Source organism: Hyperolius riggenbachi, chromosome 7, assembly GCF_040937935.1.
Source record: "Hyperolius riggenbachi isolate aHypRig1 chromosome 7, aHypRig1.pri, whole genome shotgun sequence".
In the NCBI taxonomy this organism is placed as follows: Eukaryota; Metazoa; Chordata; class Amphibia; order Anura; family Hyperoliidae; genus Hyperolius; species Hyperolius riggenbachi.
The window spans coordinates 47697416-47717763 of NC_090652.1; the positions used below are offsets into that span (position 1 = coordinate 47697416).

The window sequence follows — 20348 nt, forward strand, 5'->3', positions numbered from 1 at the left end:
ACTGTAATCCCCTCCTACCATAATAGTATTATGTATTTATATAGTACTAACATCTTCTGCAGCACTTTACAGAGTACATAATAGTCATATCACTGACAGTCCTCAGAGGAGCTCACAATCTAATCCTACCATAGTCATAGTCTGATGCCCTACCATATTATTATTATGCATTTATATAAAACCAACATCTTCTGCAGCACTTTAGAGTACATAGTCTTGTCACTGACTGTCTTCAGAGGAGCTCACAATCTAATCCTACCAACCATAGTCAGTCAGTCTACGCACTGCAAGTTTCCCCAGTATGCTGCCCACAAATTTCTGAAGGCGGCACTACTTGCAAAATCCTTAGTTAAGCTACATCAAATGACATTACACAAGCTATGGTCTTAGTGTCTTGTGAAGGCTGCCCTCCACATCACTGTAACAGCCCAGGTTCCTGCAATGCCTTCTGCGAGAAAACTGAGGGATGTTGTGAGCCACTCACCCACAATTTCCTTCAGTCCTAAGGCAAGCATGGTTATGGGGCATGTTCAGAGCCGGGAGAAGGACCTCCAGCACCCAAGGCTGAGACGCAAAAGTGCGCCCCTTCATCCCTCCCACAACAGATGTCACACACTGATTGCTATCAGACTAAGAGGCACCTCAGGGCCCCCAACACCTTAATCTCTAGTTATCTGGCTTGCAGTCACTACCATGTATCACCTTTTCTTATTTCTCTCTGCTTCAAACACAACAGGGGAATGATAGCTGAGTGAGTTGTGTGCCCCTTCCTACACTACGCCTTGAGGCTGGAGCCTCTCTCGCCTCTGCCTCGGCCCGGCCCTGGGCATGATACATGAGCTGTTAGAGCAGCATTCTGGTATGCAGTATGAAAGGAGGCTGAGCAATTTTTCCTGTCAATTTTCCTCCTTTTCTCCACTATAAGAGGGAGGCATAGATCAGGGGACAGCTGTTGGAGGCTAAAAACCTGGATGGAGGTAAGAATATCAGCATGACACTTAGGGCCCATTCACACTCGGGCGCTTTGCATCCGCGATTCACGCTTTGCTGATCGCCGGCAATCAGCAAAATGCTGCTGCAAAAGCAATCCTATAGGGTTATGCTCACTGCAGCGATTGAGGCACATTTTCGATTATCGACGATCACAAACACGCTACATGCAGCAGTTTCCCAGCAATTGCATCACGATTCTCATGCACTGGAATGAGAATTGCCAAACACAATCGCTGAACAGTTATGGAATAGCTTGCAAACACCGCGCTGATATCAGATCTCGGGTGAATTCAAACTGGCGGTGCGCTGCTCAAATACAAAACAAAGTCCACTTTCATGTAGATCACAAGATCAGTCTTATCTTGTGATCTACATGAGAGGAGTCTTTTCATGGGAACATTAGTGCGCAGCTGTTTAGATTGTGAAAGTTATGGAATAGCGAAATGTAAAATCGTGATCGCAATCACTGGGCGATGGTGACCGCGATTTTTGTGCGAATTGGCCTTGGAGCATGTGATGTTACACACAAGGGTTGAGGAGCATAATTTCCCAGAAGGGTTCGGATCTAGAAAAAAAAAAACTAATATGACAAGTAAAATCACTCCAGTAAAAATAAAATGTTTATTGTAATTTTATTATTATTGTAGTTTAATAAACTTTTACAAAATATTTTACATTTATTCCCTTAAAACACTAGCACAACTTTAAGCTGAGCCTGAGTCCATATGGCTTCCACTAGAGTGGATTAACGAGATGCAAATAATTCTGAGTAGATGCAAATATTTATGTAGCTTGAAAATGAACCAATCAAATCCAACGGCAGTAGCAGCACTTGATTGGTTCATTGTTTGGCTAAAATTAACATAAATATTTGTATTGAACCAGAAATATTTGCAACTCATTGAGCGTCTCTAGTGTCCACCATAAAATGTCCTCCTTTATAACGGAATGCTACATTAGTCTACCCTTCTGCATCATTCCTTGTCTCCTGACTGTTATGAACCACCTTTGGTTGTCCTGTCAGGTTTCATGTGTTCAGTGCATTGGCTGATAGCAGCACGAGCAATAAGAAGCATGTCCTAGGATGAAGGCATTGGGCTTTACACCAGTCTACCCTCCTGCATCATTCCTAGTCTCCTGACTGCTATGAACGGTAAAAGCGTTTGAGTGTTTGAACCTGTCTTCTACCAGGTTTCATGTATTTAGTGTATCGGCCGATGGTGGAAGAAGCCATCAATGGGAAGTAGAAGGATGTCCTCAGATAAAGGTATCGGGCTAAAGTATCGTCAGGCTACCAGTCTACAGTATTTTGGGAAATTCATAAACATGCACCAAACAGGCTAATGGCGACAATATTTCATACTGCAAATGCAAAATTAGAAGGGTAATACATTTTTTTTATTTTTTTAAGTCTTGGGTGGTGTGCAAAAAAAAAAAAAAAAAAAAAAAAAAAACTTAAATATCTTTTGGTTTTTTTGTTGGGCTTTACTAACAAAAGATAGTTAAATATCTTTTGTTTATTTGTTGCGCTTTACTAACACGAGATGAGATGTTATCTCATCTCTGGAAAAATTAGAAAGTCACACTTTCAAAAAGTAGTAAACATCAAATTAAAGTTAGGTATATAAAAATATTTTAGGAAAGAAGAAATCACCCTTAGTAAACAATTAAGCAATAAATAACACAACTATCTAATCACTTCTGGGGATGGTGTTAGTCTTGTTTGTCCACCAGATGATGGGAAAGTGCAATAGAACCTTTGCTTGCAGTACCAGGCTCAGATGCTGGGTATACTTCTTCCAGTAAAAGGTCTCAATTATTGGTCCACTAAGATCTGGACATTTTATTTAGGTCCTATGATGTGAATGACACAATCAAATATCCGGTATCCGATGTAGACCCATTTAAGGGTAATGTTGTCGGATGTTCGGACTTGTTTACCTAAATAGTGCTACTCCTATTTATCTACCAGATCATGAGTATCTGATGTAGACTCTTCAGCTTTAGTGCCACGTTCAGAGGTCGGATCCTTTTTCTCTTCCACATGTCCAATAACACCCCCAACTCCCGCCCCCACGCTGCTTCCTATAGCTCCCAGTGTGACAGATCCTCCAACAGCGCCTCCAACCACTGCTGCAGTTGTGCTTCCCAATAACCCTACAGCTTCAGCTGCAAGAACAGTCCCAGCCACAGCAGCTCCTGCAATCCCGCCGGCCAGACTCAGGACTCCTCCTCCAACAACACAGCCAAGGCCCACCGCACATTTGGTGAAGCGCTTTGAATATTCTGCACAAAACTTTTCTTGTTTTTCTGCTAGCAGAGCTTTCATCTCATTCATGAGCAACTCCTTTTCGGCAGCGTTGTCACCTTGTAGCATGTGCTCATATGTGTCCAACAAAATAGAGGCCTGCTCATCAACGATGGACCTCATCTTAGATGTTCTTACTCCAAGGATCTTAAATGGAGATGCTCCAGCAGGGGCCTAAGAAGAAGAGGAAGTTGGTGAGGTCAGAATGTTGCATTTGCGTAATACCTGCAATTTTGGTCTTTAATAAAAACCTGGGGTGAGCACGTGAAAAATCCAAGTGGACCAATGGAGGATGATGCAGGTTTTAATAAGTGATCTATGATGCCTCATCCAAATACCAGTAATATTGTATATACATGTTAATACATATAGCATAGTGCAGGGGCGTTGCTAGCTCCAAAGATCAGTGGCACATGCCCCAGATGTATTCTGGGTTGCCCCGTATGTCCCCCAGGCAGAGTCAGCTGTGGTGGCATACTGGGAGCTGTGGTGCATCAATCGGGTTATGCTGTGTGCCTCTATGTGGGCATACTGGGTGCTGTAGTGCCATGCTGTGCACTGTGATGCGGGGCATGCTGGGAGCTGTGTTTTTTTTATGGGGGCATACTCAGAGTTGTGATGCCTCAATGGGAGGCCCATGGGAGCATGGGAGGGCGTCCATTAGAAGGTCAGGGAATGCTATGGGGGAACTGCCAGATAACCTGGAATTAGGTCAGCCTACACAGCAGAAAGCTAGACCAGCCAGAACAGAAGCCAGGTAACTCTGCCTAGTTATGTTTAAGCGACACTGCCCACTTATGAGATATGCTGCATTTTTAGTTTTTTTATTAATGGCGAGGGGGCTTCATTCAACATTTTGCTGGCCTACTTAGACTGCTGTTAAAGGACAACTTTAGTGAGAGGTAAAATGAGGCTGCCATATTTATTTCCTTTTAAGTAATACCAGTTACCTGGCAGTCCTGCTGGTCTATTTAGCTGCAGTATTGTTTGAATTATGCCAGAAACAAGCATGCAGCTAGTCTTGTCAGATCTGACAATAATGTCAGAAACACCTGATCTACTGCATGCTTCTTTAGGGTTGCTTCTTAAGGGTCTATGGCTAAAAGCATTAGAGGCAGAGGGTCAGCAGGATAGCCAGGTAACTGGTATTACTTATAAGGAAATAAATATGGCAGCCTCCACATTCCTCTCACTACAGTTGTCCTTTAAATTCATTTAAATTTGGCTCCACCCATGACCACACCCACACTCTGGTGCATGGCCCCACCCATTTTCCATCTAGAGTTCCCAATAGTGCCCCGGATCTCTTAGGATACTAATAACGCCCCTGGCATAGTGCCCATTACCAGTATGTGAATAGTTAACATTCCTTTACTTCAGCCATTTCATTTTTACATAGTTACATAGTTATTTGGGTTGAGAAAAGACATACATCCATCGAGTCCAACCAGAGAACAAAGTACAACACCAGCCTGCTCCCTCACATATCCCTGTTGATCCAGAGGAAGGCGAAAAAACCCTTACAAGGCATGGTCCAATTAGCCCCTAAAAGGGAAAAAATTCCTTCTGCACTCCAGATGGCAATCAGATAAAATCCCTGGATCAACATCATTAGGCATTACCTAGAAATTGTAGCCATGGATGTCTTTCAATGCAAGGAAAGCCTCTAAGCCCCCTTTAAATGCAGGTATAGAATTTGCCATAACTACTTCCTGTGGCAATGCATTCCGCATCTTAATTACGCTTACTGTATAGAACCCTTTCCTAAATAAATAGCTCAACCGTTTTTCCTTCATGTGCAGATCATTTCCTCTAGTCCTTTGAGAAGGCCTAGGGACAAAAAGCTCATCCACCAAGCTTTTATATTGCCCTCTGACGTATTTATACATGTTAATTAGATCCCCTCTAAGGCATCTTTTCTCTAGACCAAATAAACCCAGTTTATCTAAGCTTTCTTGGTAAGTGAGACCTTCCATCCCACGTATCAATTTTGTTGCTCGTCTCTGCACCTGCTCTAATACTGCAATATCTTTCCTGTAATGTGGTGCCCAGAACTGAATTCCATATTCCAGATGTGGCCTTACTAGAGAGTTAAACAGGGGGAATACAGGTCCTTCTCAAAAAATTTGCATATTGTGATAAAGTTCATTATTTTCTGTAATGTACTGATAAACATTAGACTTTCACATATTTTAAATTCATTACACATAACTGAAGTAGTTCAAGCCTTTTATTGTTTTAATATTGATGATTTTGGCATACAGCTCATGAAAACCCAAAATCCCTATCTCAAAAAATTAGCATATCATGAAAAGGTTGTCTAAACGAACTATTAACCTAATCATCTGAATCAACTAATTAACTCTAAACACCTTAGACTTTCATATATTTTAGATTCATTACACACAACTGAACTACTAGGAGCATATAACCAATGTGGTCCGGTACGTAGCCTGGCGCCTCTGAGGAGTATGTAAATACATTGTTTTTTGCCTGAAACTTCATTTTTGTGTCTGCTTTGGAGGGGTCCAACCACTACCTACTTAATTTTATTTATTTTAAAGAAATACTGTTTTTACTCTTTTGGCGCCTCTGTATTACCATTGCTGTTGTTCCACCCCTGGTGGAGGGGAATTTCTCCTTTTCCCAATCTACAGAGAGCGACTTCTTAATCCTGAGTGGGGACAGGTCTTATCTCCTCACCTGCCTTCATAGTGGTTACCTGGACAGTAACCCATGTTTGTGAGTGTAACCTATCTATACTTATCTTTCATACCCAATTCACAGTACATACTACACTGTACTGGGCTCTCGGCGTCTTCCCTTATAAGGTATATTACATGTACTTAAAATAATGTTCCATATAAGGAAATGGTCAATAAAATGGAGAAGGGCTTAGAAGTACTCATCGACAACAAGTTAAGTAATCGTACTCAATGCCAAGCCGCTGCAGCTAAAGGTAACAAAATTTTGGGATGCATTACAAGGGAAATAAAAATTCGAGATGCTAGCATAATACAGGTCCTTCTCAAAAAATATGCATATTGTGATAAAGTTCATTATTTTCTGTAATGTACTGATAAACATTAGACTTTCACATATTTTAAATTCATTACACACAACTGAAGTAGTTCAAGCCTTTTATTGTTTTAATATTGATGATTTTGGCATACAGCTCATGAAAACCCAAAATTCCTATCTCAAAAAATTAGCATATCATGAAAAGGTTGTCTAAACGAGCTATTAACCTAATCATCTGAATCAACCAATTAACTCTAAACACCTGCAAAAGATTCCTGAGTCTTTTAAAAACTCCCAGCCTGGTTCATTACTCAAAACCGCAATCATGGGTAAGACTGCCGACCTGACTGCTGTCCAGAAGGCCATCATTGACACCCTCAAGCAAGAGGGTAAGACACAGAAAGAAATTTCTGAACGAATAGGCTGTTCCCAGAGTGCTGTATCAAGGCACCTCAGTGGGAAGTCTGTGGGAAGGAAAAAGTGTGGCAGAAAACGCTGCACAACGAGAAGAGGTGACCGGACCCTGAACAAGATTGTGGAGAAGGACCGATTCCAGACCTTGGTGGACCTGCGGAAGCAGTGGACTGCGTCTGGAGTAGAAACATCCAGAGCCACCGTGTACAGGCGTGTGCAGGAAATGGGCTACAGGTGCCGCATTCCCCAGGTCAAGCATCTTTTGAACCAGAAACAGCGGCAGAAGCGACTGACCTGGGCTACAAAGAAGCAGCACTGGACTGTTGCTCAGTGGTCCAAAGTACTTTTTTCAGATGAAAGCAACTTTTGCATGTCATTCAGAAATCACGGTGCCAGAGTCTGGAGGAAGACTGGGGAGAGGGAAATGCCAAAATGCCTGAAGTCCAGTGTCAAGTACCCACAGTCAGTGATGGTCTGGGGTGCCATGTCAGCTGCTGGAGTTGGAACACTGTGTTTTATCAAGGGCAGGGTCAATGCAGCTAGCTATCAGGAGATTTTGGAGCACTTCATCTCCATAAAGCTTTTCAGAAAATGGAAGCATGAAGATTTCATTTTTTAGCACGACATGGCACCTGCTCACAGTGCCAACCACTGGACCATGGTATTACTGTGCTCAATTGGCCTGCCAACTCTCCTGACCTGAACCCCATAGAGAATCTGTGGGATATTGTGAAGAAAAAGTTGAGAGACGCAAGACTCAACACTCTGGATGAGCTTAAGGCCGCTATCGAAGCATCCTGGGCCTCCATAACCCCTGAGCAGTGCCACAGGCTGATTGCCTCCATGCCACGCCGCATTGAAGCAGTCATTTCTGCAAAAGGATTCCCGACCAAGTATTGAGTGCATAACTGAACATAATTATTTGAAGGTTGACTTTTTTTGTTTTAAAAAAACTTTTCTTTTATTGGTCAGATGAAATACGCTAATTTTTTGAAATAGGAATTTTGGGTTTTCATGAGCTGTATGCCAAAATCATCAATATTAAAACAATAAAAGGCTTGAACTACTTCAGTTGTGTGTAATGAATTTAAAATATGTGAAAGTCTAATGTTTATCAGTACATTACAGAAAATAATGAACTTTATCACAATATGCATATTTTTTTAGAAGGACCTGTATTATGCTAGCATCTCGAGTTTTTATTTCCCTTGTAATGCATCCCAAAATTTTGTTACCTTTAGCTGCAGCGGCTTGGCATCGAGTACGATTACTTAACTTGTTGTCGATGAGTACTTCTAAGCCCTTCTCCATTTTATTGATCATTTCCTTATATGGAACATTATTTTAAGTACATGTAATATACCTTATAAGGGAAGACGCCGAGAGCCCAGTACAGTGTAGTATGTACTGTGAATTGGGTATGAAAGATAAGTATAGATAGGTTACACTCACAAACATGGGTTACTGTCCAGGTAACCACTATGAAGGCAGGTGAGGAGATAAGACCTGTCCCCACTCAGGATTAAGAAGTCGCTCTCTGTAGATTGGGAAAAGGAGAAAGGAGGCGCCAAAAGAGTAAAAACAGTATTTCTTTAAAATAAATAAAATTAAGTAGGTATTGGTGGACTTACTCCTCCAAAGCAGACACAAAAATGAAGTTTCAGGCAAAAAACAATGTATTTACATACTCCTCAGAGGCGCCAGGCTACGTACCGGACCACATTGGTTATATGCTCCTATTTATTGCCTGAGGAAGTGGGATATACCGCACTGCACCTTGTTCGGAGTATGTAAATAGTTTTTTGCCTGAAACAGCATTTTTGTGTCTGCTTTGGAGGGGTAAGTCCACCGCTACCTACTTCATTTTATTTATTTTAAAGAAATACTGTTTTTACTCTTTTGGCGCCTCTGTACTACCATTGATGTAATATACCTTGTTAGCCAGGTTACCATAGCCTTTTAAGGAAAGTTGTCTGAAGACCACTTAGGATTGGCTGGGACGGTGTCTTTGTTTGTATGGGTATATAAAAGGGGGCCAACACCCCTATATCACTGGCTTTATGATGGGACCGCTTTGTCAACATCAAACTGTGCTCAGGTCCCCAAACCTGAGATGCACATAAGGGCATATGGGGCCCCTCAGGGCTATTTGTGAACTTATCTGATCGAGCTGAAAGACATCTGGACATTTTGACCATCATTCTGTAGCCAAGTATTTATTCATTAAATGTTATATACAGTATTTTACATTTAAGTGTGGTCTTTGAGTTATTTTTATGTACTCTGAAACTGTGAACCTACAACAAATAAATTGCCTTGGTGACAAATGGGTGCTTTTTTTTACAAGTTTTGTGAATTCACATTACAACCAATTATTCAACAAATGCACAAATTGTGTTAAAGTGTACCAGAGCTGTAAAATTAAAAAGATTTTATACATACCTGAGGCTTCCTCCAGCCCCATCCGCTCCGAATCCGATTGCTCCCACGCTGCCATCCTCCGCTGCCTGCAGCTTCAGGAACAGGGTCTCCGCACTTCCGTCAGTCGGAGCCAGTCTGGCGTAAGAGAAGTGTGCCCTCTACGTGTCTCTACAGCAGCTGCTGGAGAGATACGCAAAGAGCGCACTTCTCCTGCGTAGCTGGCGGTGACTGATGCCAGTGATGGGACCCGCTTCCCAAAGCAGTGGAGGACGGCGGCGAGGGAGTGATCAGAGGGGATGGGGCAGGAGGAAGACCCAGGTATGCATAAATCTTTTATTATTATTGATCTCTGGTTTCCTTAAAACAATATCTTAACTAAATTAATAGAAGCAAATCTGCATGAGCCTTAAAGCGGAACTGTAACTATTAAAAAACAAAACAGTTTCACTTACCTGGTTCTTTCCCAAACCCCTAGCAGCCATCCTGTCCTGCACAATCCTCCATTCTGCCACCACCAGCTACTCTAGTTTTGTTACTGTTGACGTGTAAGTTGACAGCAACTGGCAAAAGCGCAGGATGCCGCATAGCACAGGACGCTGTTGCAGACTGGAACACAAAGAAAGCTTTGTGTATCCCGGTGCGCGCAGGCCCTGTTGCCGTCGTCTTACAAGTCGGCGGTAAAAAAAATAGCTGGCGGCGGCAGAATGGAGGATTGTGCAGAACCGATGTGGGACAGGACGGCTGCCGGGGGCTTGAAGAAGCCCCAGGTAAGTGAAAATGGCTTTTTTTTTTAGAGTTCACAGTTCCGCTTTAAAAAGCCCCAAGGAGGAGGCACTCAGAGTCCCAGCTAGTGTTATGCTCAAATTTTACATTATAAGTCGCAATTACGATGCAAAATCATAATGCTAAATTTCCAGCTCATTTGTAATTCATTTAGTGCGTAATTATGTTCCATAATTTCAGCAGTGTACGAAAATGAGAAATTTGATTCTCTGGGAACAAGTCAAAAGATTTTTTTTTTCAAAAAGACCTTTGAATTTTTTTAAATCAATATTCCCAAAGAGCACAAGAAAAATGTTTTTTAAACAATGACATTTTGCTGCTGTAGCCTTTAATATATACCAAGTTTGGAGTTCTGTATACACATTTTAAGAAACCGGACAGTGTGGGGTCCCCCCTCTCAGGACTCTTTAACCCCTTGTCACCCATGCAGGCTGGTATAGCCAGAATCCCGAGCCCTGATAGCATCCTGAGCTATACCAGCCCACATGGTGCATGATGTGGAGGGCCTCCAGCACAGAGGAGAAGCAAGGACTGCAAAACCTTTGTCCATACCGTGTCCATACCATGGACAAGGGGCACTTCCCCACCTCCAATGAGCTGTATAAAATAAGTATACAGAACTTGGAATGTCTTCATGTGTTCTGTAGCAAAATATATTTTTATGGACTTTAAATACCATTATTTCTTTGGATTTTTAAAGGCAGATTTTTGCAAAAACTGCAAGATTTATATGACTTTAAAAAAAAAAAAAAAACTCGCTCCCACTATTCCAACTAACCATTCTGGAATTTGGAATTTTTTCACATTTAAAAAAAAAAATTATGACTGCTGTTTTTTCATTTTGGGTAACATGCAACATTTACATATGGGTTGTGCAAAATCAATTCAATTGTGAAATCATAATTATGCATACTTTTATGTGAAATTTTAGATTAAATTAGTACATTACAATCATCAGTAGCAGCAGCTGCTTGAAGGATGAGACATGTGACTCCTTGGTGACTTTTGATCAAAAAGAAACCCGTTTCCACCTCAGACTTTCATCCTATTGGACCATAGATGATTGTCAAGCAATTTGACTATCACCTAAACTCCGTTGAGGTGTGAGCACACTGCATTTCCCTTAGCAACGCAGTTGGTTGTGTGTTATACGCAAGCGCGCCTGTGTTGCTCTCAGTTGTAGCGCTTCCCCATTCAATGATAATGAATGGTACAGATCTGTGTTGGGCTGAAAACTTGTGCAGCTGTGCGGTGTGACAATGTACTGCTGTGCAGTGCATGAATGTACCCATCTGTTAGATTTAATTGGCATTTTAAACATTTTGCTCTAACATTTATTACGTATGGTACTAACAGTTTATGAATCTATCAAGTTTACATTCCAGTCTTGTTACCTGCTGGTCCATGAAGTCCTGGAACCTCTTCAATAGGATGGTCATATACTTCCGATTTTCAAGGGAGTAGAACATCTGTAGGGGAAATCAGACACAATAATGAGAAAACTAGGACATTGGAGCAGTGTGTAGCTTAAAGCGCTCCTGAATGCTTGCACAGCACACAATGAAAAGTTTTCTTTCCGCATCTAAGTGCTGTCGAAATCAATTACAGTGTGCCCTGTGTGTTTGTATAGCTACATCTGAGTGCAAAAAGTCTTATCATTAGCTGTGATTCACAGCACCTCCCTGGCTCTGCCTCTGCAGAGAAGACAGAAGATGAACCCTTTCTGTGCTCTCTGCAAAGTTCATCCTGTTAAAAATGTTTACCCTATAGCTTATCATGCTGTGGCTAATCTTTTAGAGCAGAGAAGAAGTTAGGAGTTTAGATCCACTTTGAAAGGTATCTCCAGTCACATAAATGAGACTGTACATGTTTTAATATGACTAATCTAGCAGCCACTTAGTAAATGTAATGGTTTTTAGTAGAGACTTGCAAGAGGGGAGGATTTAGAAATCTCTCCATTGTCAAAATATATTAGTATGTAGCCCTGCCCCCCCAGTGATGTCACAGCCTAGGCTGTTTAGTTATGCAGAATTCTCCTACTAGAGCATTCTGGGAAACCAGGAAGTATTTCTATTGGCTTCAGAACACGCGCAAACATTCTGCAAACATTAGCAGTAATGATGTTGCCATCTGTGATACATTTCAGAATGTAAATCAGGGTGATGAAAGGTTTCACAATGGGCAAACTCAAAATAAATAATTTATAAATAAACACTCTAAAAAAAAATATTTCACTACAGTTCCGCTGGTGGTTTATATCTACTCCCACTGAAGGTGATGGGAGGCAATTATTGGTCGGGTTTATTGATTGGGATCAAGTATAGATTAACAACTAGCACACTTTTTGATTGGTGGGGGTGAGATTTTTTCAGCAAAGATAACATTGTCATATGATTCCAAATTCATTTAAATTAATGTGCCCCGCCCCACTAACTAATGGAGAAGGAGGACTTGGATGCTTTCCTTGCATTGAAGGGCATCCATGGCTATAATCACTAGGTCATTCCCGGGAGAGCTGATCCAGAGATTTATCTGACTGACAACTCAGGAAGGAATTTTTCCCTTTTAAAGAGAACCTGTACTGAGTAAAATTATTGAAAATAAACACGAGGTAACTTCAAATGAACATTACATAGTTACCTTGCCATTAGTTCCACTCAGAAGCTCACCATTTTCTTCTTACAGTGATCCCTTCCAGTTCTGACAACATTTTGTCAGAACTGAAATACATCAGTTGCTGTCAGTTATATATCAGTTGCTGTCAGTTACAGCTGAGAGGGGAACTGATGTGTCCATGTTTCCCTATGGCTCAAGTGGGTGATATTACAGTTTAACAGTGTGCTGACCAGAAAGCGGTTATGGGGTAAAGGCCATTTTCAAAATGGAGGACGGAGAATTCCATTGATCACAGTGGATAAACAGGATGCAGGAGAGGAAAAATAGATTGAGGAGTAGACTACGCAGGAGGTAAGTATGACTTGTGTATGTTTATTTTGACTTTTAATTTTCAGTTCAGGTTTTCTTTAAGGCTAATTGGCCCAGGCCTTGTAAGTTTCTTTTGCTTTCCCCTGGATCAACTGTAATATGTGCTGTTCCGGGACAGTGTTTTTTGTTTTTGTTTTCTTTTTGGCTGAACTTGATAAACGGATGTCTTTTTTTTCAATCAATCTAACTATGTTACAATGGTTTCTAGATTATATTTTATGTACAGATTAATATGTGTGTTCCCATGCGTGATATTATAATTACCTCCATGGGGGAACCAAATTTGTATTCTTCTTTCCGTAATATGCCGACAAATTCCTGTAAGATAAAACAAGTCATGATCTGGACCAAGAGCCTGAAGCCAGAATGTGATCTCATACAGGCAAGCGCACAGTCATATAAAAACACTCTTATGAGCGCCGGGTATCATGGGTTGAGTCCAAGATGGCAAGGTTGTATGTCCTTTTTCATATCCCAGGTGCAGTGGGCTTTGCCCATCTAGGAACCAACACCTCCCCAATTCATGAGTACTGATTCCTTGCATTGATATTCTAAGGTTTATGTTATTAGATTTACTAAAATACAATGACCTTGTTCCGTTATTTTGACATGCTATTTAGTATAGAATGCATTCTAGCGTATAGCCATTTCATTTTCTTTTCTTACTCGTGAACTTTTGGCTAACGCAGCTTTTTTATGTTCTGACATTTCAAAATTGTACAAAGTCAGTTATTCATCTTTGAAATATTAATAAAAATTAAAAGTAGAAAAAAATATAACGTACAACTATGCCTCAAAAATGTTATGGTGCTGTGTAAAATATAGATAAAAACAAACTTTGGTGATTTCCAACACCTGTTAAAAAAAATACATTTCTCCAAGAGTAAAATTCACTACAAAATGACTTTTCTACTTTATTCCTAAAGACAATAAAAATCCAACATATCTGACAGGTTTTGGACTAAAAGATTCTGGCATGTACGGAGGTTTTGCTTTTAACGCCTAAATTCAGCGCAGTTGACTTCAATGCAAATCTGTTGGTGGGGCTGCTGGTTGGATTGCATCATGTTGCAGTTTAGATTGTACTCCAATTAAAAAGCAGAAACATCTCAAGAATGATCAGGGGAAGCAGGTTGCACCTGAGCTCAACTTTGAGCTTCATGGCAAAGGCTGTGAATACTTACGTACATGGGATTTCTCATTTTTTAATTTTTTTTTTATAAATGAATAAAAACAAAGCCCTCAAGTAAAATCTTTCATATTGTTATTATGGGGTGTTGTGTGTAGAATTTACAGGAAAAATCAATTTAATCCATTTTAGAATAAGGCTGTAACATAACAAAATGTGGAAAAAAGTGAAGATGCGCTGTGCATACTCTCCAGATGCGCACACACACATTTTTATTGCAATGGTGTTCTCACGTATCGTCACTATTTTTTGTTGCAATACTGCTGCATTTTGTGCCATTTCGCTGTCAAAATGAAAGATCCATTTAGGATATACAGTACTTTGGATTATAATATTATTTCACTGAGCTTTATGAGACTTTTTTGCTCTAGATCTTTCTATTCATTTGTTTATGTTTCCTTGTTTATTACATTCCAATTAGAGATAATTATGTAACAATATTAATGCAAATGATGTATAACAGAGGCTGTCCTTTAATTTTATGGATTTGACTATCTATGAATTGTTATACTTATTCTCCACCAAGAGATGGCGACATCATCCCTATGAATTACTTTTGTAATGAATTGTAATCCTTCTGAATTCATTTTACAGGGACTCTAGTTCTAATAAAATGTGGTTGCATCATTTATGAATCAATGCATGTGTCCTCTAATCATATCATTTGTCTTATCAGACCAGCTTTATTCTTATACTGATTTATTTTGTATCTACTTTGTAAGGACTGATTGTCTTTCCTAATAAAGAATTATTATATTATTACTTTTTGGATTAGCATATTTTGATATTTTGTTGCAAGGACATGTATGTCTTTTGCGACATTGCACTAATAGGACTAGATCATTTAGGCATGTAGAACATTTCAGATAAAGTGGATGATTATTTAGTTCAGATTTGGCTTAAAGGGACACTTAAGTCAAACAAAAAAAAATGAGTTTTACTCACCTAGGGCTTCCAATAGCCCCCTGCAGCTGTCCGGTGCCCTCGCCGTCTCCCTCCGATCCTCCTGGCCCCGCCGGCAGCCACTTCCTGTTTCGGTGACAGGAGCTCTTATTCCAGAGTTATAAATCTAATTTTCAAGTTTTTACTGTTTCATGGCCTCTTTTCAATGACACATTCACTGAAGTATGCCAAAGCTAAAATCTATGAACTATTACCCTTTTTTTAATCTCTTTTCTGCACTCAGAAGCCATTTTCTACCAGGAAAGAGTTTTATTGCCGTAATTCCTTATCAGTGAGCGTTACGCCCAGTCCCGACCCAACAGAAACGGTCATTTGCATACCTGATTTTTAACTCTTTCAGGCAGAGGAAGTAAAAAAGGAACATAGCCTAGTTATGTGTGTGCTTGGCACCGTACATACACATGTCTATCTCATCATGTCACATGTCACCTCGGCCTTCTTGAAGTTCTAATCCAGCAGAATTGAAAACCATTGCATGGTTCAGAAAGTGGTGGGAGTAGAATAAATGGACTTACCTTCAGCGCTGCCCCCACTTTAGCACAGGTGATCCGTTCATCACGGATGTCTGTCTTCTGGAAGAGCCAGATTCCTGCCACAAGGTCGGAGATGTATCTTCTAAGGTGCTCCCTGAAGTCTTCATCCATGTCTGTGGAGATGGAAAGTGTGCGTTTTAATGAAGAAAGTACAAGAGCAACAACATACGTAAAGAAGCTACCACCTCTTCAACTGATGTAATACTCTCAGTAATGGCCAGAAGCCATCTGTTCAAGAGGACAACAAATGCATATCAACTGTCTTAAGAGTTTGTCAAACTCATTAAAAGATCTGCTGGTCTATAGCAACAAGATTATGGGCTTGATCCAAATCAGTATTTCTCCTAAGTTTTCTCCTAGGAGATACTTTTTCATCTTCTGTTTAAAGTAAAAAAAAAAAAAATAATCTATTAGAGAAAAGAAGAAATGCTGGATTTCATTCTGCTATAAGCTAGTATTTTTTACTTACCCGGGCTTCCTGCAGCCCCATAAGCACAGATGTGTCCCTCGCCGTCCTCCTGCTCTCGCCCATTCAGCCCACGGTGAGCCCCGGTAATGGGCTCAGTCAAAGCCAGTCAGGGTCTTCTACCCATGCGCGGACCTACTGCACATGCGCAGTAGACCCGGAGTGACGAAGATCCAAGGTAATGTATGGACTGTGCAGGCGGGTGTCTTTGCTGATCCCCCCTACAAACAACTAGGTTAATACTTGGTGTTCTATATGTCAGGTAGGGTGTAGCTAGCTCTATATAACCGAGCACAGTCAAACCTATTGCCGTGTAACCAGAGGTTAAACGATTGACATGAGTTCACACCAGAGTGAAGCATAATATAGCTGCAATACACATAGGGTAATAAGATTTGCCCCCTTGTGCATGCCCTGATAGGCTGTGTCGCAACCCTAGGGTGCTGGCTCTAGTTTTTACCTCCATCACCGACATGCCACACACCGAGTGAAGCATAGGTCAACCGACAACTTGGTAAGGCAGCCTGGCCCAGTTGTGACCCTAGTCAAAAAGGCCTACACAATCATAGCATGGGGGTAATATAAAGTGCGGGATCAGGGGAGTGCTATACAAATATGTACAGTGTCACAAAGTTCTCAATTCATCTCAGATTCATGACTTAATAAATGTTGTTCTGACCATTTTAAAATCTTTTGAAAAATACTCTATCTATAAACGCTGCCAGATGTGTAAGTTACCTGCCAGTCTGCCTTCACCCGATCTCAGGAATCGTTTTCCTGGGTGCGGCAGGAGGAAGCCGCTAACAGAGGGACTCCTGAGAGTGTCCAGCACACGGCGGTATGCAGAGTCCTTCCGCAGCCTCAGTTTCTGTATAGGAAAGGAAGAGAAGGTCAGTGATGCTGTTTGGATTTGGCTTCTGATGTATTTAATCCTGAATAGCAGGAGTTCTGGTGAGTATTACATTTACCGGCAGTAACGTTTCTCGCCAGCACCGACCTGCAATCTGATCAGCAATACTTGCTGGATTTCCATGTGTATGCAGAAACTCTGTCAGTGCCAGCATGAAAATACAGCCAACACTATTACCGAAATATCTGATCTATATTGCAATTCTGTGTGCCCAGTGCACACGTTAGCTGTTGGAGACTATAACCCAACACTCCTTCACCACCACTACTGGCATCTAGTATCCACTACTGCCCCCTTTTTAAGGCCTCAGTGCAGAATCAGTGTTTTTTCGGTCACCTAACTGTCATTGAACTACCTCACCCAACCACAGAAGCTGGAAAACCGAGATCATCTGCACTCCCGTGAACGTGCGCACAAGACTAGCATTTATGTCCTGTCAACTAGCAAAAACAATGATTTGCTCACCTGACTTTATCACTAAAACTCTTTGCAGTTGTTTGCGGTGCGTTAATTGTGATGTTTCGTCTGTCGGTGTGCACCAGGCCTAACCCTTACACTACCTTATCGCCATGTACACACGCTGGATGTTTTAAAGCACTTAATTCCACCAATTTAGGAGAGTAATGTGATTTCTGCCCTCTAGCGATTAAAACACAACTCCGTAATTTATGGTGGGACTTTTGCCATGTACCCCCGTCCGGCATGCCCCCGTCCAGGTGTTAGGTCCCTTGAAACAACTTCTCCATCACTTTTGTGGCCAGAAACAGTCCCTATAAGTTTTAAAATTCGCCTGCCCATTGAAGTCTATGGCGGTTCACCAGGTTTGCGAACCTCTGTTGAAAATTTGCATTTGCAAACCGAAAAAGTGATGTGTGCTACATCACTAGTGCAGAGAGGAGACCAAACACAACAAGGGACCACACAGTGTCTGGGGACCTTAGAGATTATGCAAGTAAGCATAACTTTCAACATTTTTCTCAGCACAAGTTCACTTTTAGTGACAAGCTAATAGCAGCGCACACGCACACACACACACACACACCTACACACACACACACACACACACACACACACACACACACACACACACACACACACACACACACAAACACGAAAATTCAGCATCAGTTCTAAAGAAGTTTCAAAGACATATCCTCCCCTGCCCCAATCAGCCATGGTCCTCCCCCTTCATACCTCTCTCTCACGTTCTAGATAATCACGAGCGGCTTCTCTTCCACAATTGTCGGGCTCCTGCCAATCTCGAACCAGAATATCCAAGTGCTGAAATTATAATAAAAAAACAGGTTTCAGCCATGCTTTGGCAGGAGAAGAAGTTGGTCCATCAGAGGTGATGCAAACTCTGTTGAAAACAGAAGCTCTCCAACCATGTTAGTTTCCCCTCTTCTTTTCTAAGTAATTGTTTTCTTAAAGAGGACCTCCACAATCGGAATTTATTGCAACTAAAATGAGCAAATTGGTGCCAGTTAGACATGGCACAGGTCAGAAAGTAGCTGGCACTGGCAGTGGGAAAGGGTGTTTTTAGAATATGAGCAACGAGTTGGGATAAGGTTTTAATTTTACCTAAGCCGAAGCTCAGGTAAAAAAAAAATCACATACTTACCCAAGAAGAGGGAAGCCTCTGGATCCTACAGAGCATAAGACAAGACAAGACAAATAACATTTATATCGCACTTTTCTCCTGGCGGACTCAAAGCGCCAGAGCTGCAGCCACTAGGGTGCGCTCTATAGGCAGTAGCAGTGTTAGGAAGACTTGCCTAAGGTCTCCTGCTGAATAGGTGCTGGCTTACTGAACAGGCAGAGCCGAGATTCGAACCCTGGTCTCCTGTGTCAGAGGCAGAGCCCTTAACCATTACACCATCCAGCCACCACAGCATACATGTCAAACTCTGGTCCCCGGGCCAAATCTGGCCCTCAGAGCCATTACATTTTGCCCCCAAGTGGTTCCCCACTTTGCATTATGTATGGCCAACTCTAGACCACCAGGGAAGCTATACCGGAGGTGAAGTCCTAGAACACCAGGGAAGCCATATGGGGGAGGTAGGTGGAAAGCACTAAACACTAGGGCACTGTATAGGGAAGGGTGGGAGCCTCTAGACACCAGGGAACTGTATAGGGGTTGGAGGGGGGCCATTAGACACCAGGGAACTAAGGGAGCAAGATGGTTAGTAGACATTGAGGTTGGCCCGCGACTAGGTCCCAGTGTACAATTTTGACCACTTTGTATTTGAGTTTGACAACCCTGCTATAGAGGCTTTCCACGCATTCCTTTGATCCCCTGTTGGCCCTCGCGGACCCCCCAAAGATTACAAACAAGAGCTTGTTGGTAATCTAATCAAGTGGGTGCTCCTCTTCAAGCTCAAGCCCGGCTGCACTGCACCTGCATGAGTATGGCCACGTCTGCGCAGTAAGCTAGAGCCACTTAATGCATAAGCAGCTCCATGCTACTGCACGCGCGTGCACAGAAAGAAGCTCCGCCCTGATAAGCTGGAGGGTCTCATGCAGTGGCAGGGGACCAGAGGACAGCGAGGGAAGCCTCTGGAGGCTTCTCCCTCCTTAGGCAAGTTTGTGTTGTGGTACCTGAGCTTTGGCTCGGGTCGGCTTTAAATTTGACTATATTTATGTGAATTTCTAGCTACACAGAAAAGCAAAGTGTGGGAATGGGTGGAGCAAAGAGTCGCTGGAGAGTGCAGGACAGGTGGGCTGGTGAAGAATTCTGGATAGATGGACTAGAAAACGAGGAGCCATTACCTGCAGATATTGTATAGAAAGTGATGTTCCTGTGAGCTCAGAGACGTGAAGATAGATCTGGAAAAGCAAACAAATAACAGAAAATCCAACATATTAATCTGAACATAAAACATAGGGCCATATTTATCAAAGCATTACCAACAGTTTTTTCTTCTAAGACTGTTCTAACCAGCAGGGGAACTGTTGTGCATGATAGTAAGAACCTTCCCAAAGCCTATGTAATACCGCCAGTTTAGAGTGGATTTCTAGAGCTGCACATAGAGCCTGCTGACAGCAGATGGGTTGGTTACCTCAGCAACAGTAATCTCACTCGCACACTGCACTGCCTAAGAGAACTTCCTAACTCCTCCGATTCCTAACAGTTTAAGACGGAATCTGCATTATTTAGTGATTTCTTAGGATGTCTTAGACAGTTCTGCACAGATTTCTAAAAACCTACTAATATTTTGTCTCAGACACTCTTGATAAATGTCCCCCACAGATACATGAGCAGTTCAAAACTCTGTACAGGCAGATATCGAGCAACACAAATACAAATACATACGTAGTTGATGTGGTTTGAGACATTACCAATACTGGTACATGTTCATATG

The 20348-nt window shown here is 41.7% G+C and overlaps 1 protein-coding gene across 5 annotated transcripts in view; it reads right to left on the reverse strand.

The window, feature by feature from the left end:
• Positions 1–1595: 1595 nt before the first annotated feature.
• The window catches only part of LOC137524295 (RING finger protein 112-like), a 58399-nt gene continuing 39646 nt past the window's right edge, over positions 1596–20348 (reverse strand). For all 5 annotated transcript variants that reach the window (XM_068244005.1, XM_068244006.1, XM_068244004.1 and 2 more), the window contains exons 8-14: positions 19756–19812; positions 18181–18267; positions 16815–16944; positions 15593–15723; positions 13190–13243; positions 11335–11409; positions 1596–3475 (exon numbers count right to left, since the gene is read on the reverse strand). In XM_068244005.1, coding sequence (XP_068100106.1) covers positions 2951–3475; positions 11335–11409; positions 13190–13243; positions 15593–15723; positions 16815–16944; positions 18181–18267; positions 19756–19812 — 1059 coding nt within the window. In that variant the 3' untranslated portion in view covers positions 1596–2950. The remainder of the gene's footprint in view (positions 3476–11334; positions 11410–13189; positions 13244–15592; positions 15724–16814; positions 16945–18180; positions 18268–19755; positions 19813–20348) is intronic.